At 38.7% G+C, this 23319-nt stretch overlaps 2 protein-coding genes and 1 long non-coding RNA gene across 7 annotated transcripts in view; 2 read left to right on the top strand and 1 right to left on the bottom strand.

Annotated features, from left to right (window-relative positions):
- The window catches only part of LOC116316973 (laminin subunit alpha-3), a 60311-nt gene extending 48708 nt beyond the window's left edge, over window positions 1-11603 (top strand). The window contains exons 56-77 of one of the 4 annotated variants that reach the window (XM_039602300.1): window positions 4-174; window positions 303-454; window positions 583-774; window positions 854-1002; window positions 1135-1297; window positions 1393-1520; window positions 1797-1941; window positions 2051-2146; window positions 2275-2432; window positions 2531-2648; window positions 2747-2887; window positions 3009-3139; window positions 3349-3483; window positions 3622-3742; window positions 6045-6178; window positions 6312-6489; window positions 6573-6734; window positions 6828-6993; window positions 7897-8051; window positions 8308-8401; window positions 8498-8617; window positions 10370-11603. In XM_039602300.1, coding sequence (XP_039458234.1) covers window positions 4-174; window positions 303-454; window positions 583-774; window positions 854-1002; window positions 1135-1297; window positions 1393-1520; window positions 1797-1941; window positions 2051-2146; window positions 2275-2432; window positions 2531-2648; window positions 2747-2887; window positions 3009-3139; window positions 3349-3483; window positions 3622-3742; window positions 6045-6178; window positions 6312-6489; window positions 6573-6734; window positions 6828-6993; window positions 7897-8051; window positions 8308-8401; window positions 8498-8617; window positions 10370-10512 — 3152 coding nt within the window. In that variant the 3' untranslated portion in view covers window positions 10513-11603. Of the gene's footprint in view, window positions 1-3; window positions 175-302; window positions 455-582; window positions 775-853; window positions 1003-1134; window positions 1298-1392; window positions 1521-1796; window positions 1942-2050; window positions 2147-2274; window positions 2433-2530; window positions 2649-2746; window positions 2888-3008; window positions 3140-3348; window positions 3484-3612; window positions 3743-4065; window positions 4339-6044; window positions 6179-6311; window positions 6490-6572; window positions 6735-6827; window positions 6994-7896; window positions 8052-8307; window positions 8402-8497; window positions 8618-10369 lie in introns of those variants that run through there. The other 3 variants (XM_039602299.1, XM_039602302.1, XM_039602301.1) reach the window with 3 other exon arrangements.
- LOC120434360 lies at window positions 6298-12555 on the bottom strand. Its single transcript, XR_005609066.1, has 3 exons — window positions 12433-12555; window positions 10351-10581; window positions 6298-6430 (listed from the first exon to the last, which is right to left on the bottom strand). It is a non-coding gene; the product is annotated as an uncharacterized LOC120434360 (long non-coding RNA).
- Window positions 12556-12864: 309 nt separating this feature from the next.
- On the top strand, window positions 12865-23036 carry LOC116316962 (tetratricopeptide repeat protein 39C-like). Of its 2 annotated transcripts, XM_039602303.1 has the most exons (14): window positions 12865-13271; window positions 15966-16014; window positions 17504-17632; window positions 17803-17917; window positions 18416-18815; window positions 19292-19460; window positions 19577-19670; window positions 19749-19856; window positions 19946-20055; window positions 20137-20260; window positions 20339-20436; window positions 20609-20713; window positions 20819-20857; window positions 22307-23036. In XM_039602303.1, exons 1-14 carry the CDS (start codon window positions 13129-13131, stop codon window positions 22394-22396), a joined length of 1773 nt encoding a protein of 590 aa, XP_039458237.1. In that variant the 5' UTR covers window positions 12865-13128; the 3' UTR covers window positions 22397-23036. The 2 variants fall into 2 exon arrangements, with proteins under 2 accessions (XP_039458237.1, XP_039458238.1); XM_039602304.1 differs by lacking the exons at window positions 12865-13271; window positions 15966-16014; window positions 17504-17632; window positions 17803-17917 and having other exon boundaries at window positions 18682-18819.
- Window positions 23037-23319: the final 283 nt, after the last annotated feature.

Consider the following 23319-nt stretch of genomic DNA (forward strand, 5'->3'; position numbering starts at 1 on the left):
CAGATGACATTGCAGCTAAGATAAATGAGGCCAAGCAGAAGGCAGCTTCAGCCAATCAAACAGCCAGTGACACAATGGACAAACTCAACAAAATGAGAAAGGAACTTGATAAGATCGATGTCTCTCCCGGGAGCTCTAACCTAAATGGTATATTGGACGATGTCAACCGGACAGGTGAGATTTGGAAAATTTGCTTTTAGGCCCAGTCAGCAATACTTTTGCATTTCCATTTTTCTCCAGTTTTTAATGCACTTTTAGAAAATGTTTACATTTTTTTTCTCTCACCTTTCTTCTTTTTCCAGTGAATAATTTGCTAAACACCATCCCATCTCTGACCAATAAGATCTCAACAGTAGAGAACCTGACCTCACAGATCTCACCCATTAGCAACATATCTGAAAACATCAAAATGCTCAAAGATCTCATTGAACAAGCCAGGGACGCAGCTAACAGGGTAAGGTTGTTCTGTAAATACAGCTATGGGTTTTCCTCCCTAGCAAAAGTGAAATATACCTGATCCCTGTATAATATCTTTACTGGCAGGGCTTCATTTTTCCCTTGTCTCCCATGTGTTTTGTACAGGTTACAATCCCTATGAACTTCCAAGGTGATGGTCATGTGGAGCTTCATCCACCAAAGAATCTGGATGATCTGAAAGCCTACACAGCCATATCTCTGATGCTACAGAGACCTCCAGGGCGGGGAGATGGAAAACGCAGACGCAGGCAGGCCACAGAAGATGACTTGTTTGTGTTATACCTTGGCAACAAAGATGTAAGTATTCCCAGCTGCAGATGAACATTTCAAAGCTGTGATTTTTTTGAATTCTAATTTTACAACCCGTGTCGTGCAGTCTACAAAGAACTACATAGGTATGTTTCTGAGGAACAATGAGTTGTATGGTGTGTACAAGCTCAATGGAGTTGAGTACGAGATGAAAACGGGAGCCATCACTAGGTCTGGACCTGAGCCTGCAACATTTGATAGGGTGGACCTGCGCAGGTAAATTGAAAACTTCCCTCTATAAATGCTGTGTCAGCATTTTAAATGGCAACATAAATAAAAAATGTATTAACGATGTCAATATGGTAGATGTGATTAAAACAATTATTTGTTTTCCCTTTTATGATTTAGAATTTACCAGGATGCAGAAATGATCCTTACCAAAGCTATAACCTCAAACACAGACTCCAAACCAATTGAGGACCGCAATCAAGGAGAAGAGTCCAAGGATCTCCTGGATCTCAGTGCCGATGACATTGTTTTCTATGTTGGAGGGTACCCAGCCAACTTCACTGTAAGGAGCACAGATATATAAAACATACTACTATTTATCGGTTTTGCAGCAGCATAAATTTTACTAATACCTTTTTCTGTTTTGCTCCTCATCAGCCTCCAGCTTCCCTCAGATACCCCAATTACACAGGCTGCATTGAATTTTTCTCTCTTAATGACAGAGCTGTCAGTCTCTATAATTTCAAAAGAGAAGACAATATTAATAAGGTGACTCCATGCAAGAGGTACGTCATATGATGATTAGTATTGTGTGCAGCTAAACACTACGGTGTCTCTTTCACAGTATTTCATTTTGTGAAACTGCCATTTAACTTGTAGTTTAATCAAGTGTTTAATATCTTTCGTCTTGGTTCTTTATGGCAAAATATAAAGAAATCACGGGTGGCTCAAGAGTTTTGCACAGTGCTGCATGTGTTACTATATGCTATTACTCTTAATCAATGTAAATGGCATTAAGTTTAGCAATAAGTAATAACTGTCTCACTGATTTTCCATTACAGGTATGTTAAACCTCTTGATTCAGACTACTACGAAGGCACCGGATTTGGCCGAGTGCAGGTGGATAATACAGGGAGCACCTTTAGCATCACTATGTCCGTTAATACGCGCTCACAAAATGGCCTACTCTTATATGTAGGAAGTGAGGTAAATTCTGTTCAAGTGAAACTTTAAAAATGGACACACATCTTGATACACTGCAAATAAAATTCTATGCACTATTTGCAAGAACTTGATTACCTTCTTTGTTTCACAGGACCAGTATTTCTATGTCACCATGGAGGAGGGTGTCGTTTTTATACATAGTTCTTTCTTGGAAACATCAGCTTCTAATAAGGAGAAGCTTTTCCCGGTAAGATGCTTTTTTTTTTTTTCTCTTTGCAGTCATTCACGTTCTTAAGGGTTATTACTATTACTTGTCTATTACAATTCAAAGCACTGGTCGTCTGACTGAATTTTGCTGCTATTTGCTTTCTTCAGACAGAAAACTGGGTTGACATACAAGTCTATGTGAGAACAAAGAGAGACTTCATTGTGCGTGTGGGACGTGCTGAAGCCGCTAAAGCCCAAGCTGATTTCGACACACAAAACATTAAAGATGTCTATATTGGTGGTGCATCTCAACACTTGAGGGAACGGTATGTGTACGCATGATTCCTCCATTTAGTTTGTGTTGTGTTCTGTCTCGTTTTTCCAACTTTATTGAGAATAACTTTTTTTTTGGTTTCCCATAAAGACATAACATCACCATACAGCCATTTAGAGGATGCTTGAAGAATCTGAAGCTGAATAAAGGCTTTAAGCCTCTTGATGAAAAAGTGGGCATCATTAAAGGCTGTCCTATGGAATCGCTGGTATGAAGGCAATTACTAGCATTTATATATCTGCACAAATCACAGCGTGTTCTGTGTAAATTGACATGTTCTGTGTTCTTGTACTTGTGTTCTTACAGAGTGTACGTAAAGCAGAGTTCACTTTAGGAAGCACTCTCTCAAGTAAACTTGAAGGCTTTACTCTGGATAACGACGTGACCATTTCCCTTGGATTTAAGAGCACAGAGAATGAGGGTCTCATTTTGCGAGACAAACAGCAGGTCAGGCTTCCAACTTATTTTTGACATCTCTTGCAACTATGACATTAGAGACCAGATTTTTTTTTTTACAACAGGTAGAATTAGACCATATAAAGAAATGCTTTCATTTTCTATTTTTCAGGCTAATGGGATTGACCTTGGAATGGAAAACGGCTACATGACTGTCTATTTCAACAACAAGATGTGGAAATCTACCAAACAGTACAATGACGGGCGCTGGCATTACGTGACTGTGACGAAAAGAAGCGGAGGGTATGGAGAAAGCAATGATTTTTCATTCATGATCAATTAATGCAACTAGTTATACTTTTATAGTGAGCGACGTTTTTGCGATTCGATAAGGACACTGTGGGTACAGCTGCAATATACCATGTTGGCGAACACCAGACACATAAATGTAGTTTGAAAAAATATTCTTAATAAATGCTTCTAAAGCATAGATGTACAAAAACTTTTTCCAGGATCCGGATGGTTATTGATGATGAGGATAACGGGCAGGAGGAGAGCAGTGACCACTTCATACCTGACACAAGTGGCTCTCTCGTCCTGGGAAATGAGAATTTCAAAGGCTGCATTTCCAACCTCTACACAAGACGGTAAAATTCCCCACAAGTTTGAAATACTTTAAACATTTATGGAGTCAAACTGTGGTTATGTGCCATGTCATATATATTCATTTTCTTAAATGGGGCTTCTTTTATTTTATAATTCATGGTGATTCCCAGTGATTTCAGGCCAGTCAATCTGTACAAGGCTGAGGACCTCAGCAGATTCAAGCCTGAGGGAAAGGTTTTGGTGGATGTGTGTTCTCCCTTGACTCCCGTTCAACTGATGCTGGACCGTAACTCTAAGAAGGTGAGAGATTGTTTTACGTGTCCACACACACTCTAATTCATTTGAATAAGTTTGTTGCGTTAACGGCACTAAGTGCACAAGTGGAAAAACCATAGATTTGGATGAAATGATTTCCCTTTTTACAAACCAGATCAACATGTTTTTAAATCCATATAACAAAGCCATATAATGTGATAGCAAAGATTTGACTTTATTAACATGTGAAGCTTGATTTCTCTCCTTGGATGTAAGTTACACCAAGTTTAATATTCTTTTGAAAATTGCTTTAATTGTCTTCACCTTGTTGACAATGTTCACATTATATTTTGCTGCCTCATTTCCAGAGATAAAGAAGAAGGAGTCCTAAGACCTGCTGATGCTGTCAAGAATCTAATACTGATTGAAAAACCGCCTTTGCAAACCAGTGTTATGTAGCTTATGCACCAGCTCATTCATCTCCAGTGTACTTCAATAAAAAAAAAAAAAAACTTGCATGAAATGAATGGCATGAATGTTTCAAGTAACCATAATAATTACAAAATGTATTGTATTTCAAAGTTGCTACTCTATTTAATTTAAGTATCTACAAATCTGTTAATAACAACCTTGAAATTGTTTCACGTCTCTTCTCTTTCTTCCACGTAACACTCTAATAATCATTCACAAGCATGTTCCCACTAACTCACTGATGCACAGTTGTGACTCATTATTGAAAATGATGAATATTGCACCCTCACTTACATGATGAAGTGCTGCTCATAATGCTTTAGCAGGTGCTTTCACCTTTAACACTGATAATGTCCAATAAAAACAACAGGGATTCATCTGCATTTTCTTGCAAATTCTCCTGTTTAGCTGTTAAAGTTCACGTATTTATTTATGGTATTTGACACAAGGCCAAATGATATATTTCAAATGCTGTTTAAAACACACACCAAACATGAACCCTGACTGATGTGGACCACCTTAGCCCTGTAACATTTTGTGTGTCGATGTACAGACACGCTGGTCTACACTGTAATAAACTAAATGAGTACAGAAGCATATCCTGGGTTTAGATGACAGTACCTCGCCATGCCATATGTAGAGCTCACTCGTTAGGTACCATTAACATTCAAATCTTTCTTCAAAATCATGAACATCACACTACTTCTTGTGGTCACAGCCCTCGTATGCTCATCCTCGCTATAAAAATTTGCCTTTTTTTGGTTTGGAGCAAGTCATTCTCTGAAAACCTTCAACCCACAATTATTTTATTGAATAATGAATTCTCATCTGCTGAATGGGTTTAAATTCAGGATAATAATCAATTGACACTACACCCTACACTTCATTTAAAACAAGCAAAAAAAAAGAAAAAGAAATAAGAGGTCAAAATGTTGAAGATGCTGTGCTCTGAAAAAAGGTCATGGTCCACTCGGTTTTCATATATAATAATCATCCTGCTGTTTTCAATATAGCTGGCCCTCATCCAGTTTTTAATTTTTATCATATCACGACCTCCTCAGCCACAACAGTGTTGATTTCCCATTCTCTGCAACTCAAGCGATCCTCTGTTTTTCTTGAATGTATGCCAGACTGAAATCACTCAAAACACTGGCAAGCTCCTACTAGGTTTTTTTTTGCGCTGATGCTGAAAGTTTAATAAGCACAAATCAAACACATGTGTGTGTAAACAGAAAGATGGTGGGAGTTAAGCTACTCCCAAGAGAATGTGGTCATTAAAACTCCAAAATATATCCACCATACTCGCTGCTGTACTTAAAGTTATGACCCACCGTTTGGCATCAACAGCTACATGTATGAATCGAGTTTTCTGAACTGTTTCTCAATGCGTTGAGTTTACGTTCTGCATCACAACAGAAGCCAAACGTGTATAAGGAATAATGGATAAAAGATTCTTGACCAAACCATTTTTAATCTATGATTAAAAGCAGATAATGTGGGCAGATTAAAATTTTTAGAAGGACACACGTTCAATCTTGGAGATTTTTGAATATTTTCTGGCATTTTATTGATCAATAATTGGCTGTAATTAAAGAAAATCAGGAAATCAATTGATAAATAAAGTAATGGTCATCTTCATTCACTAAATTTCACACCTTTGGGTGAAACAGGGCTTTTTTTTCCACTTTCTGAAGCTGCAATAAAGAATATATGCAGTATTTTCATGTACAATATGACAGTTATCCTTTTTTTTTAACCACATCTTGTACCATCGCTGACACAGTGGAGCAAAAATCCTGAGACTTAACAAAGGAGCTCTGAGCTGTTAAAAGGAAAACTGTTGCTGAGGGTTTCTGTTGTGTTTGTGTTGTTTTAGGATGATGTGAAACGTGTGAGCAATGAGAGTGTGTCAGCATGTGCGTTACCAGCCATGGATCAACATGCTTATCGTCTCGGAGGGACTGTTAGCAGACTGAGCTACAGCCTTCCTCTACAGGTCCTGCAACCCAGGCAAGTAAACAGTCTGATACACAATCATGCATATGTATAAATCCTTACGTGTAAGATTAATAAATGTAAAGTGTACTTGTTTGAGTTTACCAATTCAAAAGCAGTATTTATTTCTTGTTTTGGTTCTCCACAGACCGCATTTCTCTCTTGAAGTCAGGACTCGGTCGCCTGAAGGCATGCTGTTCTTTGCTGCAACCAGAGGAGGGCAATCTCATCTTGCTTTATACATGTCGAAGGGCAGGATCAGGCTTTCTGTGGGCAAACAGAAGATCTTCAACCGAGAAAAGTACAATGATGGAAAGTGGCACACGGTCAGTTCATTGCATTTATATCAACAAAAAAACCTTCCAAATATATAATTGCTTAAAAAAAGTTAAACACTTTATGTTTACAGGTAATGTTCAGTTTGGAAAAGAAGAAATTCCGGCTGGTTGTAGATGGAATTAGAGCTCAGGATGGGCAGCTGACTAATGCCGAGCTGTCATCCATGAAGCAGCAATTCCTGTCCCCTGTCTACCTGGGCAGTACCCCACATTCCCTTCACAAAGAGTTAAAGGTTTAAAAAAAACAATAACAATGCAAATTTCACACAACTAATTCAATTTAGTGTCTATTTTATTTTATAAACTTGTTATGCTTTTACTTTCAGTCAAAGGGCCTTCCGAAGCACAGTGTGTCTGGCTGTGTACGCAATTTTAAGATGAATGGAGCGCAAATGTCAAATCCAACCGCAAATCATGGTGCTGGCCCCTGCTTTGAGGGACAGACACAAAGAGGCGCTTACTTCTCAGGGAATGGAGCACACGTTGTTGTCAGTGAGTAAATCTTTCTTCACAACAATCTGACAGCTAATCTTTTAAATTTCATTTCATTGAGGATCATCATCACAATTTTCTTTTTAATTTTGTAATATCAGATGACTAAATAATAACAATAACAAAATAAAGCGGAAAAAGCAATTTCCTAACGAAAATGCAATATGAATGCTGAAAATGTGAAGATTGCGCCTGACTTAAATATATTTGAAATATCAGAAGCTCAACTTGCTGAATGAGCTTAATTGTGTAAGATTAACAAAACATCAGCTGGCTTAAGTGTAAAAAGTAAGAGTACCAAAAACTGCAAAATGTGCTAAAAAAACCTAAAAAAGTATAAAGTATAAACTTAAATTTAGAAAAAAAACACTTGAAGCAGAAGCTCATCAAAATGTCCCCACCTAAAACTCTTTACAAGTACACACACACACACACACACACACACACACACACACACAAGGGAGTGAAACAGTGGGTGTCAGAGTGTGTGCCTTTGTTTTTCTATGCCAATCAATCAGTCTGAATCTGCTGAATTTGAATCCACCAATCAGGAGTAGCTTGAGTCTTACCGCCAACACACAGAGGAAATTGCTGCTGAGATACCCAGAAACAAACAGTAGCAACATGAAAGTTGTAGATCTCACTGACAAACTTTTGACTCTGTGAGTATGAGGAGATCTTCCTGAAGTAGGGTGTGTATTTTTTATGTCTATACCAGTAAAATTGACTGAGAAATGGCAGTTTAAAAGTGCGTCCATTAGCTTGTCATAAAACTGTCACGGTTTGAAAATTGTAAAAACCACTAAAAAAAAACTAGTAAAACCTGAAGAGTCTAAGGTGATGGGAGACGTTGCTTAAAAAGCATTGACACTAATAAATCTTTTTGTATTTTCTGCATTTCAGATGATTCCTTTGTTGTAGGCTCCAGCTTTGAGCTGCTGTTTAACATTCGTCCACGGAGTCTGACGGGACTCCTGCTTCATGTAGGTGTGTACAGCAAGAATCCAAATGGACTGGCGATGGGTCACTATCTCATTATCTATATGCTCGAAGGAGAGGTGAGACCACATATCTGTTTGTCATTTCCATATTAATTTTATCTAGCTCAAAGGTCCTTATTAGTAGAACAAGGTCTCTTGGTTCTGGTATCTTCTAATCTTCTTTATCAAACTGATGTTTTTCTTCCTGTGTAATAAATATGAACCAAGTTTGCCATTTCTGTTCAGCACGCAGAAACAGACACTAAATTCATATTAGACCTAAATTTGCAAGTGTGATTCAAAGCACTGGATTTGGACATGTTCCTGTTTGTAGGTGATCGCACGAGTGAACAATGGAAATGGAGAGTTCATGGTGTCAGTGAAGCCAAAAGCTTCTTTATGTGATGGAGTATTCCATAAAATTTCAGGTAAAACACCATTAAAATGACTCAAACTGTCTTTAAGACCTGATAGACTTGACATGCATTGTAGAAAATATATCTATTTATTATTTTTATGTTTAGTAATCAAGAGGAAGAATGTTGTGCAATTGTATGTGGACACACTGGACAACTACAAGATTGGACCACCATTTTCCAATATACCTTTGACCAAAGACCCACTGTATGTGGGTGGCATTCCTGGTAAGTGTAAATCATCTAATTTGAGTGACTGAGTAGTTTTTTTAGTTTTGTTTGAGTCAAACTTGAGCACATATTTTAATTAAACTATATGTTTGCACTCACAAGCAGCTACATTAGGTACAATCTGCTAGTTCTGGGTTAGACCCTCTTTTGCCTTCAGAACTGCCTTAATTCTTTGTGGCACAAATTCAAAAATTTACTGAAAATATTCCTCAAAAATGTTGACCCATACTGCCATGACAGCATCACACAGTAGCTGCAAATCTTTCAGTTGCACATCTATGATGTCAATCTCCAGTTCTGCAACATCCCAAAGATGCTCTATTAGATTAGATCATTTATTATCTGGAGAAGTCTTTTCAATACAGAAACCTGTCATGTTCAAGAAACCAGTTTGAGATTATTTTGGCTTTGTGACATGTTATGCTATCCTGCTGGAAGCAGCATCAGAAGATGGGTACATTGTGGTCATAAAGAGATGAACATGGTCAGGGGACAATACTCAAGCAGGTTGTGGTGTTTAAATGATGCTCAGTTGTTACTAGTGTTCTAGAAAAATACCCCCCACACCATTACAACACCATTGCTGTTGCCAGAACCGCTGATACAAGGCAGGACAGATCTATGCTTTTATGTTGTTTATGCCAAATTCTGACCCTACCATCCAAATGCCGTAGCAGTAATCGAGACTCATCAGACAAAGCAAAATTTTTCCAATCTTCTGTTATTCAGTTTTAGTGAGTCCATGTGAAGTGTAGCCTCGGTTTCCTCTTCTAAGCTGACTGCAGCAGCACCTGCTGTAAACCTTCTGTTTCAAGGTTCGACATGCAGTGCCTTCTTGTAGCTTCTGCCTTTCAGTGGACAGCCAGTGCAGTTCTTATTGACCTGTGGATATTTTCTCTTTTTTCTTTCTCTGTAAACTCCAGAGAGGACTGTGTGAGAAAATCCCAGTAGATCAGCAGTTTCTGAAAAACTCAGATTAGCCCATCTGGCGCCAACAACAATGCCATTTTCAAAGTCACTTAAATCACCTTTCTTGGTGATTCACCTTTCACCTTGCAATTTTGATCCCAGGATAAATGCTATTTCCTGAGTTCTCAGTCGAAAATTTTTCATAGAATGCTCCTCAATTCGGATTTTCCACTCAAAAAATTTGGAGCTGACCAACATACCATGAGTTATCCAACATGGCGGCACTGAATGTAAACAGTAGTAAAACTGTAAACTTTTAATTTGTTCTGCCACTGTTGTGTATTTTTAACTCACTAAATAAACCAGATGCAGGGCATAGATCAAGCTCTATCCATAAATGTGTTTTTAAAGCACATAAAAATAAGTATTGTGCTGTATTGCTAGTGATATCTGAATGGCTCTACCTTGCTAAGAACCAAAACAAATCCTGTTTTTCCTGGCTTTTTCTGGAACTTCTGACATCCAAGTTCTGAGATATCTGTAACATCGCAGGTGCTCTTGACCATGTCTACGTGTCTAAATGCAATTGAGTTGCTGCCAGCTGATTGGCAGATAGATGGAAGATGTATTTTTGATATGGTAGATATACAAAAAAAAGTGATATTGGAGATACAATACACACCAAGAGATTTGTCAAGACAAATCAAGATTTACTGTCTATCCCCTTAATAAAACTTACATTTTTCTTTAAAAAACACTTTAGCTATAGTCTTAAGGTTAAAGCTTAAAATAAAATAGACTGAAACAATAAAATCACTCACCTGTCCCTTTCTGCCGCAGCGATCTTAACACAGCAGAGGCTTCCTGTCACATCCTCCTTTGTTGGATGCATCCAGGACATGGGGATCAACGGTGAATTGGTCTCCTTCGAAAGGCCGTCAAGCGTGTTTGGTCCAGTCAACCTCAAGGAGTGTCCAGGCTGAACATAAAGATCTCCTCAAACCATCAGTAAACAAACCCTGGGACCATGTCCACCACCAGCTATGTGCAATCTGTTACCATGACAGAGAATGTGTTAGCATGTAAGAGTGTGTGTGTAAGACGATTGCGTTTCAGCGTGAGTGTGTTAGGATGAATGTACGTGAAAAATAAATATATGAGCAGCAGATTACAGGTTCATAATGTTTGCTGTTAAGTTAAACATGTCTATATTTATTTAGTGTAAAGTCGTGTATTGCCTCACCAATTACAAATGCATATTTTGACGGCTGCAATAAACTCTACTTTGTTGGTCTATTCAGTCTCTACTGACTATCAAATGCTACTGAATATGCTTGTAAGTGGTCAGTGCTGCGTTACAGTCAGCCCAGCACTTTCAGAAAACAAGTATTGCCTTTGGTGCTGCGAAAGAGATCAAGATTATTAACAAATGTACTTTTGGTTTGCTTGTTGGACTCAAAAGCTTATACTAAGAAAAATGATGTTTACACCCATGATTCTCAATTCAATGACATTTCAGGAGTTGCTAAGCTATTGTGTATTCATATCCACATGCCAGCATGCAGAATTCTGCATTTTAACTGGCTTAAGAGACATGGACTCTTTGCACATGTTTTTCTCCCCCAGTGTTGTATTACTGTTCTGATGTGATTTTCCATTTTGCATTCCCTTTGCATGAGAATATGGATGTATATCTTACAGTAGTTACACCAGATAACAGCATGTACTAAATTTTGTTTCTATCAGTTAAATAGCCAATATACCTAGATACCATTAGAATAAGTTTGGTCAGTCGTGTTTGGGACCATTGCAAAAGTAATGACAGAAAAGGTATTTTTAGGTACTTATATTCACAAAAAAGGTGTTTACTTTTCTAAATTGTGCATTTATGCCAGACTTTCAATAACATTATATCTCAATATGATGTAAAATTCATATTAAATTGGACACACTGTACATGCATTCCTGTCTTGTGGCAACTGATTTGTAAGCCATTATGTAACCTGTCTGATTAATATTCTTTATGAATACCTGTCAGTGCCATAAATAAATAATGGACTTTTGATCAAGGAAACAGCTTGGGAACTGTTAATTTCCACTCGTTATGGTTCATACTAAACAATTAATGTACAGTGCTGTGCAAATGTCTCGAGCCACCCCTCATTTCTTTATGTTTTGCTTCCAAGCAGCCAGACTTTCTAGTAGTTTTTTAAATTAAGGGATGAACTGGTGTTGAGCCTACATATAATAGACAACTTAGAAAAGAATCAATTTTAAACTGTATGTTTAAGCACTTTTGTATCAGCAGCCTGTTGCAAAAGCTCATTAGAGTTATACAAACTCTGGTTTTGCCTTGGATACTGTAGTTCCATGTATGTTTGTACATGTTTCAAAGTCCTATTTCCCATTTTCGTAGCAAAATGTAAAGACCAGAAGGTCCCGTCAAGACCTTTGCAGTGCGGTGAGTCTATTTCTTTTGTAACTATAGCTCATTTTAATATTAGTAAATTATATAGCATTTAGGATACTTTGATTCATATGTGATGTGTTAAAATATGAAACAAAAAAAATATGCACTTTTATGGCCCATATAAAATTCACATAGTGTTAGAGTAAGAGCTCACATTGACGTCTTGTCCTCAGTATTGCTTTAGAGGAAATGAGAATTTTTGGGGGAAGATGTGGTAAAAGTAAGGAAGTTTTCCTGCAAGTATCATACTTTGTGTTAGAAAAGCATTAGGTCTAGCATAAGATTTGAAAATGTAAAAAAAAAAAAAAACCCTGTTAGGGATATATCTGTTAAATGTGTTAAATAAAATGCAAAGTTGAGAAAATATCCATTATTGCCATTGGTAACCACTGGTAATTAGTCAAAAATGTCAAAAAATGTATGGACTCCTCACCTCTACATTTTAGCTAAAGACCACGCCCACTCCGATGCTGCCTTCAGGGTCGTTCTTTTCCCTCAGAAATGACAAATAAATTGCGCAAGGTTACGCTTAGTGCTGATGATACACCATTGCCTGAGAACATAACGGAAAGGAAACTAACATTACAGTGTGGCTGCAAGTTAAAAAAAAAAAATACATAAACATTACATACGATCTTCCTGATGGGCAAAAATGGAAAGGTCGTAGCATCATAAACGCAGGAACAGATGTGTTGATAAATGATTTAACACAAATAAACCCTTTCTGTTTGTGGCTTGTTTAACTGTTTTCACCTCTGTTTGCATGAATGTATTCAATAAGAGGAATAAGCTGTTCTTTTTCTTCATCTAGTTCTGTTCTTCTGCTAAAAATTTTTTTAACGATAGCACATGAAGGCAGCACGTTTCCTGTGCTCACACACAAACCAGCGGTCAGGATACAGAGTACGGCCGCCCAGCTGGCGGGACACTGGTTAGCTTCACTTTCTGTTGTAACGGTTAGTTATGTGAAATAGCGGATTGTTATACGAACGTAAATATGCCAGCATTTGCTCCAAACTGCGCCACCGGTTGAGACTTCTCTGAGTGTAAGTAAACTAACCAGCTATACCGCCCTACCTGCCTCTCTCCGGTCGCGTTCAGTTCCTCACCTCCGATATCGGGTGTCTTAATGGCGGACGCAAAGGAGCCAGCCCCGGCGAGCGTGGAGGAGGAGACGGACAGTATAAACGACGCAGAGCTGGCTCTGAAGGGAATCAACATGCTGCTCAACAATGGATTCAAAGAGAGCGACGAGCTCTTCAGAACATACAGGTCTGTGTGTGACTTCTCTTCCTGAATGTAAAAACAAAACAGAGGCGTATGCTTGTGTTAAATGTTATGGCAGGTGTAGCTAATGTTCCCAAACTTGTGATTGACCAATACAATTAGAACTGAAGGCATCAAGGCGTGTGGTCTAAGCTTTGAAAAAACAAAAACAGGAGAAAAAAACCCACCACCCGTGTCACGCTTGTCTGGTGGAGAACCATATGATCTGATCACAAGCAGAATTAGTGTTGTTTAAAAACCCTGAGCAAATATCCACAACCACAATATGTGACATGTGTGCACAAAATTAGATTTGGTGACAGTCCTCATAAATGTCTAAAAAAAAACAAAGAAGTGCTTGCTTAACAGTTTGTCATTCCTGTCATACCGCTGTCTGGCTTTGAGTTACTTTGTACGCCTTCTTGTGAAATATGTCAACATGGCCCAGCTAGTTCCTCACATCTACCGATGAGTGACATATTAAAGGAAAACAACAACAACAATGTGTCCAGATAAGGTAACCAGGTTTTTGAGATGGTCTCTCTTTTGGTGTTTTGATCCAGAAAGCATACATGAAGAGGTCACTGCCATTAGGTGAATGTGCAATATTAAAATATCCATTGTATCACCTGTAGAGGTCTAGGTTTATATATTTTTACACATACCAATCATTGGATGGCTGGAAAGCAATGTGTTTGATGTCATTTAGGATCTAAATGCAAGCATTAAACTGGTGAATTATTCTCTTAGTCCAGTAGCACCCATCTCAGCCAAATAATCAGTAGGCATGCGAGAAAACTGCTACATAACCTTTCTTTTTGCATTTTGCATTCATTAAAAGAGGTCACAAGTTATAAGTGTTGGGAATCCCTGCTCCTGAACCGTGCACGTCCTTGCAGGACTATACAGTATACACATGCTTCAGCCTTTGATTTCAGCTTGAATGCTTATGTCATGAAAGGGCAGCTCCTATGGTTCCTGACCCCTGGGGAAAGCGTAAATGTCACCTCGCCTGCTAATTGCATTAAGCTCTAGGTGTCATCCTGTTTTGACTGGATCAGCAAAACGATGGAGGGAAGTGAAAAACACAAACACAGCCGTCTGAGAATGAGCTTTTACTGGCAGTATGTACGAGTTTCTGTTAAAGCTCCCCTGGTACTATTACGTTTGTATAGTATGTTGCACTTATGTGTGGAGGTGGTTCCATTATAAATGAAATCCCCATCACAATTACACAGGGATACCTGTACCAAGTCAATTTTCCACAATTATTTGAAACGTTTTGCCGTAATTTGACTGACATGTAGTGCCTCTTGTCTTCAAAGTGAAATATAAGGCTGCTGAAATTCAGTTATCTCACCAAAATGACCACACAGCTACACAGCTACAGATGAAGAACCTAAAAATGACCTTTGATTTCTGTAAATGATGCAAGTTTTGAAAATAAAATAATATGTGAAGTGTTCTAATATTGAATGTCTGTCTAAAAAATGTAGGTCTGTGTAGCTCTTAACGATTATTAATATGACTAGTAGCTATAAAATCGTGTCAGTTGTGACAGGGTATATGTTTTGACTATAGGGTAGAAATTTCTGAATGTCTTAATTCATCAAGAGAAAGTTGATAAGTCTTGCATTGGCTGGCTTATGACAGTTGTAAAGCTGTATTAATAGTGTGTAACAGTTTATTATGAGCACCTTTGTTGTGATTATTTTGATGCCCTGAGAGAATTTCAGATGAAGGGCATCTTAAAGTGTGTTAGTTATGAGGGTGAGGCTAAAAATTGCCAATTAGGGGTAGAGGGTAATAGTCAAAGAAAAGAAAGTCTAATCTGAGTTTCTGCATATTTAAAGGCAACAGCATGCAGTCTGCTTTTTGTGAAAAAAAAATGGGTTATTCATGGATCGTTTTTCTGAAGAGCTTAAGTGAATGGTAGTCAGTGGTAGTTCAACAGGATACACCATTGCAACAAGTCAGTTTGTGAAATCTCTTCCCTCCTAGCTACTCCACAATCAGCTGTAAGTGGTATTATTGTGAAGTGGAAGCATTTAGGAACCACAGCATTGCAGATGATGTAAAGTTACAGAGTGGGGTCGCTGAGTGCTGAGGCACATAATGCATTAAAGTGGCCAACACTGCTGACTCAATAACTGCAGAGCTCCAAACCTGCTCTGGCATTAACATCAGCCTAAAAACTGTGTCCTGGGAGCTTGATGGTTTGGGCTTCCATGGCTGACAGCTCCTGTAGGAATAATATGTAGTTGACCCAGTATTATTGTCCATACAGTGTATATGTTTACAGAAATAAAGATTAATATAGTGACGCTGGTCCTGTCTAGTAAACTCAATTTGGTTCCTTGATGTAAAACAAAAACAAAAACAAACTATTAAATGTCTTTAATCTCAGAATTTCTCAGCTGTTTTTATCAAATGTGACTTTTTTATTTACCACTTTAATGTTGGAAAATATCTTGTTTTTTTTCATGAATTAATTTTTCATTAGTATTAGTGTTTTCCTAACCTACAGTAGCCCTAATACATTGGCATTATTGATGCATGAAACAGGCCACATACTTTTCGCTGTTTCTCCAGTGAACTTTACACTGTCAATCTTTTCACACAATGTGATTTTTTTTCTAACTTCTCACATATGTTTGGGGTTGTTTTTTATGTTTTGTTTTTTTTTAAACTTTCTTTCAGGAACCACAGTCCTTTGATGAGTTTCGGTGCCAGTTTTGTGAGTTTTCTGGTGAGTGGAAAAGCAGCTCGCTGCTATTTTGGTTTGTGGCCAAACTTCTCGAAGATTTTTGTAAATTGGGAGCTTTTGGTTTCATTGTGAGGCTTATGGAAGTTCCCTTGTGTTCCCTTTAAGTCCTTTTAAGCAAGGTCTTATGTTTTGCAAAGAAATTTCTAAATTATTTTTGATCAGCGTTTTTTTTTTTTGTTTTTTTGTTTTTTCCAGCTACGAATGTAGCTGAGTTTGACACTTTGTTCTAAACTTTGCAAGTGTCTGCTGTCATGATTGGATGGCATCATACACATGCTGGGTCAGCAGTGGGAGGGATGTCACAAAGTACAAATACTTAATTGCTGTACTGTTACTGTACTGTTTCACTGCCTGTATTTAAACACAAGTATCTTTGTTTGTTTGTTTTTAGTTATATTTTCAAAGTTTTATTTTTATTTTTAATGCATTTGGGAGTTATTCTTTCACATCACTGCTCTGTGCGTATGACATAACTGTCATAGAGATGAAAGATGCAAAAAGCATATAATGTATTCATCATTTATAGCCTTATACCCTTTTTGTTTAAAGTCACCCATCTACAATGTAGGGAACAGCTACAAATGAAGTTTTTAATTTAATGTGCTTTGTTTTCTCTGCATGATGATTGCATGTGTTGAAGCTCCTATTCCCATCTATTCATGTTATTGTAATATTATGTTAACATGACATGAGGCTTATTTATCTTTGCAAAAAGGAGCTGATAGAAGAGCTACTATTTACTTTAATACTTTCCACTTCCTGGTCAGCTGGTAACATCTGAAGTACAGTGATATTTTTTAACAAGTCATTAATGACTCCAGAGGACTTCTGTGAGATTGACCCTTAAAGGGCAAAGAGAGAAAGGTTACACTTGCAGAGCACATCACCACGATGTCTACTCATCTTTTACTGGGAGAAATCAGAGAGCAAAAGCCCTTACGAGTTGCCAGGCACCTCAGCATGTGAAAAATGAAATTCCCAACAAAAGCTTTGATAAGTGGAAAAGGACAGCAGTGTTACTGCAGTCCAAGTAACACAGAGATCTTTGTTTCAGTCGAAGCAAAAAGTTGGCAGCTGGGGTGTAGTGCTAGAATAATTACAGAGTTTCTGGTGTATATTTGTACTTCATTAGTAGCTTGACCAATTAAAAATAATGATTCATAAGTAACTTTATAAATTAAATGTGCTTACTATATGGGAAAATCCCAAAATTTGGCAATCAATTATTCAATTGCCTCTTTATGTTAAAAAAAAAAGAGATTTAGTTTAGCAATAGTGCATATCCTTTATCTTCTACCTGTTTTGTTCATTCATTGTATGTGTAATTTGTACAAAATCTGTCAATTTGGAACAATTAGATTTAGTTTTCTTGTTTCTTTTTCTCACTCCACTGTCGAGTGTTCAGCATAAGCGATTTTTCTTGAACCACATGTAAGCAATTGATTACTTTTATCCGGTTTCCCTTTTACAGAATGCCATGATGACTTTTGAAGAGGAGAAAATGCAAATGGCTTTTCAGGACCTCAAGGCTACAGAGAGACTGTGCGAGAGTGAAAACATGGGCGTCATTGAGACCATTAAAAGCAAGATCAAGCGCAATGTGAGTAAATACTTGATTAAACTGCCTGTATTGTACATCATTATATAGAGAGCGCGTTTGTCTCAAAACAAGCATTTCATGTTGGGCCTGTAACGCCCACATGTGCTTGTTAGCTCTCCTGCATGCCTGTCTGTCATCAGCCTGTAAATGTGGGGTGTTTGTGTGGGCAGATGGACTCTCAGAGGTCAGGGGTGGCTGCAGTGGACCGACTCCAGAGGCAGATCATCATTGCAGACTGCCAGGTTTACCTGGCGGTTCTATCTTTTATCAAACAAGAGCTGTCATGTAAGGGAACCTTTGGTATTTGTTGGTTGACAGTGAGACACTCCACATGTATCACCTATAGGTGGGTGACAAATTAAAGGAAAAAACCAAAACCTGTGTCTTTTATGCTGTGGGAGGCTTTTTGCTGGTATGGATCCACTTGTCCCTTTAGAGGGAAGTGTCACTTGAAATCAGTACAAAGCTGTTATGGAATTTTTATTGTGATGGAGGTGGTCTCTCCCAGGTAGCCCCTGTTGCAGGGATAAAAGGAGTCACTAGATCTCAATAGCTATGAGAGATTTTGGGCCAGCACTCTTCAGCACCATCATTGAAACACCACATGAGGGAAGTATCTTTTAGAAGAGTGGTTTTCAAGTGCTCTAGCCTTCCTGACACTGGCCTCTGATAGCTATGATAGCTTTTCCTTTAATTTGTCATCCACCTTATATTTGATGTGTTAAATACAAAGAGGTTATAGTAAAGGACGTTTCTCTGATCTGAGCTTCAATCCTCTGACAGCATATATCAAAGGAGGCTGGATCCTCCGTAAAGCTTGGAAGATGTACAACAAATGTTACAACGACATCACACGTCTACAAGAAGGCAGCAGGAGGAGGGGCTCTGAACAGCAAGCGACGCCGTCTTCATCGTCCGGCTCTGCTCTGTCCCACCACAGTCGCTCTCCCTCACCTGGGTTGAGTCCATCACAGAGACTGGATGGCATCAGCCCCGAGGCTCTGGATCGGCTGAAAGGTTCAGTCAGTTTTGGTTATGGTCTTTTCCACCTCTGTATATCGATGGTGCCACCGCACCTACTGAAGATCGTCAATCTGCTGGGCTTTCCCGGAGACCGCCATCAGGGCCTGTCAGCACTCACTTACGCTAGTGAAAGTAAGGACATGAAGGCCCCCTTAGCTACGTGAGTGAGTATGTTTGCATATCCGTATCCTGTTTTGTAACTTAAACAGTTGTGTGCAGTGTAATAAAATAATGAAAGCATAATTTGTAGAGGAAAGAAGGAGGGGAAAAAAAAGAGATCCCAGTGTGAACAGCTGTAATAATTGACTGACTCAGGTCCCTGTAGCACAATTTTCCAAATCCTGCTTCATACTGAATCGTTTGAAATTGGTTTTTAGTCCTTGGGTGCCTTGGGAACCATGTTTGTAATCAAGCCTTTAATTAAAATCAAGTGTGTGGGAATTTGGTCATGTCTGCCAAGTTAACAAATCTGTAATATAACCACACTATGCAATATTACTGTAAAATGCTGTGAATCGCATTTCCTCAGTTTCTTAAAAAGCACAACACATTGTGCTGTTTTTTTTGTGTGTCATTATCATAAATTAGAAATTTGCTATATTCCCTCTCATTACAGTCTCTGTGCTTTTCTTACAGCTTGGCTCTGTTGTGGTACCACACAGTAGTGCTGCCCTTCTTTGCTCTGGATGGCACAGACACACAGTCAGGCCTAATGGAAGCCAAATACATTCTTAAACAAAGAGAGGCAATCTATCCCAACTCCTCCCTCTTCATGTTTTTCAAAGGCAGAGTTCAACGCCTTGAGGTAAAGACATGTGAATACTAAACCTTGTTATCTTTTGCCATGTGACGTAGTCTTCTAACTTGGAGAAGCTCAGTATTGTCTCACTGTAACTCATACTACAAAGTTTCCCTCTGTAGTGTGAGATCAGTAGTGCCTTGACGTCCTTCAGTAGTGCCTTGGATCTGGCCTCTGACCAAAGGGAGATTCAGCACGTTTGTTTATATGAAATAGGTACTGCCCGGCTCTCATATTTCAAATACGCCTCGCTCGGTATTAGTATGCAACATCATTTCTGATCGATTGTTTTAGGCTGGTGCAGCATGATCGAACTGAACTACAGAGAAGCCTACAGAGCATTTGACAGATTGGCGACTGAATCTCGCTGGTCCCAGTGCTATTACGCCTATTTAACTGGAGGTAATTACAGCACAGAGCCGTAATGCTTTCAGGGTATTTTGTAAGCTCGGTAGTGGATGCTAATCCATATTGTATGTTGTGTGGTGCAGTGTGCCAAGGAGCCACTGGTGATCTGGAAGGAGCCGTTGCTGTTTTCAAGGACGTTCAAAAACTTTTCAAACGCAAGAATAATCAGATAGAAATGTTTTCCACGAAAAGGGTGAGTGTGTAACCAGTTTGTTTATTATTATGGTGCTAAGAATGCCACTGATATGAATATGCACTTTTGTTTTTCAATCAGTCTGAGAAACTAAAGAGCTCCAGAATATCCAAAGAACTCTGCATCCTATCAGTGATTGAGATTCTGTATCTGTGGAAAGCTCTGCCCAATTGCTCCAATGCCAAGCTGCAGACGATGGCCCAAGGTACTGCATTGCAAAATAATATCTCGCTTGTATTATGTGCAATAATGCAAGTGTTTGTAATTTTGATTCGTCCTTTAGTGTTACAGGGGATTGACGACGCCTCGTGTGCAGGCCTGAAAAACCTCCTTCTTGGTGCCATAAGCAAATGTCTACATAATACCAAAGATGCCATTCAGGTACTCTTGTGTTAAATTAATTATGCAATTTGCATCGTTTGGAAAATTGATACACAGCATGAAGCACGGCCCTTGCCGGCTGCACTTAAAGGATTTTCAAAGTTTGTCCATGCACTTACACAACACAATAATCAATGTTTGTTTTGTATCATGACTTTTTTTTTGGAAACAGTATTTTCAGCTGGCTGCAAGGGATGAGGGGGGGCGTCTGAGCAACTCTTATGTGCAGCCCTACTCTTGCTATGAACTGGCCTGTGTGCTGCTGAATTCCCCAGAGGCAAGTTGTTGTGTGTGTGTGTGTGATAGTTAGACGCTCTGTCTTGGCCAAGGTCCTGGAGGAGTTACACTATCTAAATATTTATTTTTTTTTTTTTTTTTCTAGTCTGCGGGGAAGGGCCGAATGCTAATGCTTCAGGCCAAGGTACAGTAATATTACTTATTTATTCTCTGCCCTGAAAGGAGGTAATATGTCCTGTTTTTCTGTCTATTTGTTAGCAGTCTAGCTTCCACTGTTTTTAAGATATCGTTGTGGGGGGCGTGGCCTGCAGTGCCGTACAGGGAAGGCGTACGCACCTGCACAGCATCCACAATCATGCCCCGCCGACTTAAATGTTGTACTGGGTCCTGTGGTTGGAGAGCCGGTGTTGATGTGAGTACGGCTGGCAGCGGGACAGCTGCGGCCGTTGTGTGTAAATAGTGTGCCTCAATAAAAGATGTTGAAAAGCAGTAAAATGCCATCGGGTCTGCTGTGGTCGTTTACAATCATTTTCAAGTTTTGTGTGATGGCAATTACCAACAGCTCGAGCTGATTTAATTTAGGTGAAAATCAGGTTAAGATCAAGGTCGCACCATATGTGAAAATCAGTACAAAGTTTATATTAACCACAATTTTTTTTTTATTGATTGTCTTCAAACTTCACAACAACATACTGGGCATTGGAGGACATGAGCACCCATGTCGGCTAAGCATTTCCCCTTGACCTTCATTATTGGCGCCCAAGGTGAAAGTTGGTCTTGAAAAACATTTTAAGATACCATATCAAATGTAATATGTCATATGAAAGGTCATGAAGAGAGCTTGTGATGTCACAGTGATGCCGTGACAGGCTGACATTATCATATCGTAATGAAAACAGGCTGATGTCAGCATGTTTTAATAAAAACCTCATAAAATATCAGAGTTTTTAGTGTAGCCCGTGGTCTTTGGGGCGAGTTGCACTATGAGTGATCTTGTTACTACTTGAAGTAGTTGGTAACAAGTCCTGCCTTATTTGATTAATTAAAAGCAATTAGTAGTGTTTGGATTTCGTCTGATTTCTGCTGCGGGTCAAAGCTTTCTATATAAAACTGATCAAGTCTTCAGGATGTTTTCATTCTGACTCATCGCTCTATATCAGATTAAGACACTCACTGTCTGATCAGGTGACAGGATGTCTATTGGAGGGCCAGTGCTGCTTGAACTTAGTGAGCTGAGTACACTGGCTTTGTATTGACCTAAAGTTTGCCAACACTGTAGCCAAGACTCTGTATAAGGAATGGATTTAAATGGTCTGAATGCCTGATGCAGTCTCGCCCTGCAGAGCAGTGTTGTAAGTATCTCGCTTGCATTAGCATTAACTTTGTTAGTTGATTGGTGGCTGACACTGAATGAGCACAGATCTCACTCTGTTAGCCGTAACAGCCGTCTCTGCATGACTGGGCAGATACACGGTGTCTGAGAGGAGCACAGGAGGAGCCAAGCACTGGGGTCTCTGTTTTTCTTACCTGATTGGTCAGCATGTTCATTGATCTGTCTGTGCTGACTGCAGAGGTTGTTAGAGGGCAGAGCACGACCAAAATAAAATTCATTTTCATTTGGTTTTCTGTGCAGGAGGACTACGCTGGCTATGACTTTGAGAACCGACTCCACGTTCGTATTCATTCAGCTCTCGCCTCTATGACGGCCTCCGCCCAGCCTTGAAGTTTAATCTGTAATAATGTCTTTGAAAAAGGCACAATAATGAGTATAGATATTTTCACTTTAAAATAATTTCTTTATACTTATAAGATTCTGAGCCAGTGCATCATTTAGAACACAAACATGAATATTTCACGAGAAAACAGGTACAAGTGGTGTTATCGATCTGTTACTGTACGGCACAATACACTAATGTTTGTTTTTGTCTTCAGGGTTTGTTTTAAAACTAGATGCCTGTTGAATCGAATGAAAACCCGTAGATTTATTTTGTAAGATCTTAGGCATTATTGCTTCCATGGAGGAAATGTTTCTTCAGATTCTGTTATGGCACATATCAAGTATTAAGCATCAAAGCAATTACAAGAAATGACTCTGAAAATGTCTTTAAGAAGCCAATATTTCCACTTCAGTGTTGGTTGTTGACTTTGACATTTGTAAAGCTAATCTATAGGCAGTGTATTAATCTTTTGTTTTTGTTTTTTTAGAGCACAGCCCCTTTTTAGGCAGTCATTTTTATCAGTGTAAATATGTCTTGCGTAAAGGTTTTAATAAATGTGCCACTTTGAGCGGCTTAAACGCTCCTTTCTGCTGCAAAGTTTTTCCTGTATATTTGTTATAATAAAAAGAACATTGTAAAACTGAATATCTGTTTTCGTTGACTGTTTAAGTGTCATAGCTTAAAGATGACAAATACATTTCTTCACCAACAGAATTTGTACTTCTTTCGTGATCTAAGTAATCATGACGGGCCTCAGTCCTTTCCTGTAGTGGCTTATGAGGCACAGACAATGATGAGGAACCGTTTTATCGTTCCTCCTCAAACTGCTTCAGATGCCTTCATTTTCCTTCAGATCATGGAAAATTTACCATTTTTTTCTTATTCTATTGTTTTCCTATTTTTTGCTTCTTTTTTTTAATCCTGTATT

This window comes from Oreochromis aureus, linkage group 18 (assembly GCF_013358895.1).
Source record: "Oreochromis aureus strain Israel breed Guangdong linkage group 18, ZZ_aureus, whole genome shotgun sequence".
NCBI lineage: Eukaryota > Metazoa > Chordata > Actinopteri > Cichliformes > Cichlidae > Oreochromis > Oreochromis aureus.

Coding starts and splice junctions, on each gene's coding strand:
- LOC116316962 (XM_039602303.1), top strand. CDS start 13,129: ATGGCGGACGCAAAGGAGCCAGCCCCGGCGAGCGTGGAGGAGGAGACG. Junction 13,272..15,965: donor GAGCTCTTCAGAACATACAG/GTCTGTGTGTGA, acceptor ACTTTCTTTCAG/GAACCACAGTCCTTTGATGA. Junction 19,461..19,576: donor GCAGAGTTCAACGCCTTGAG/GTAAAGACATGT, acceptor TTCCCTCTGTAG/TGTGAGATCAGTAGTGCCTT.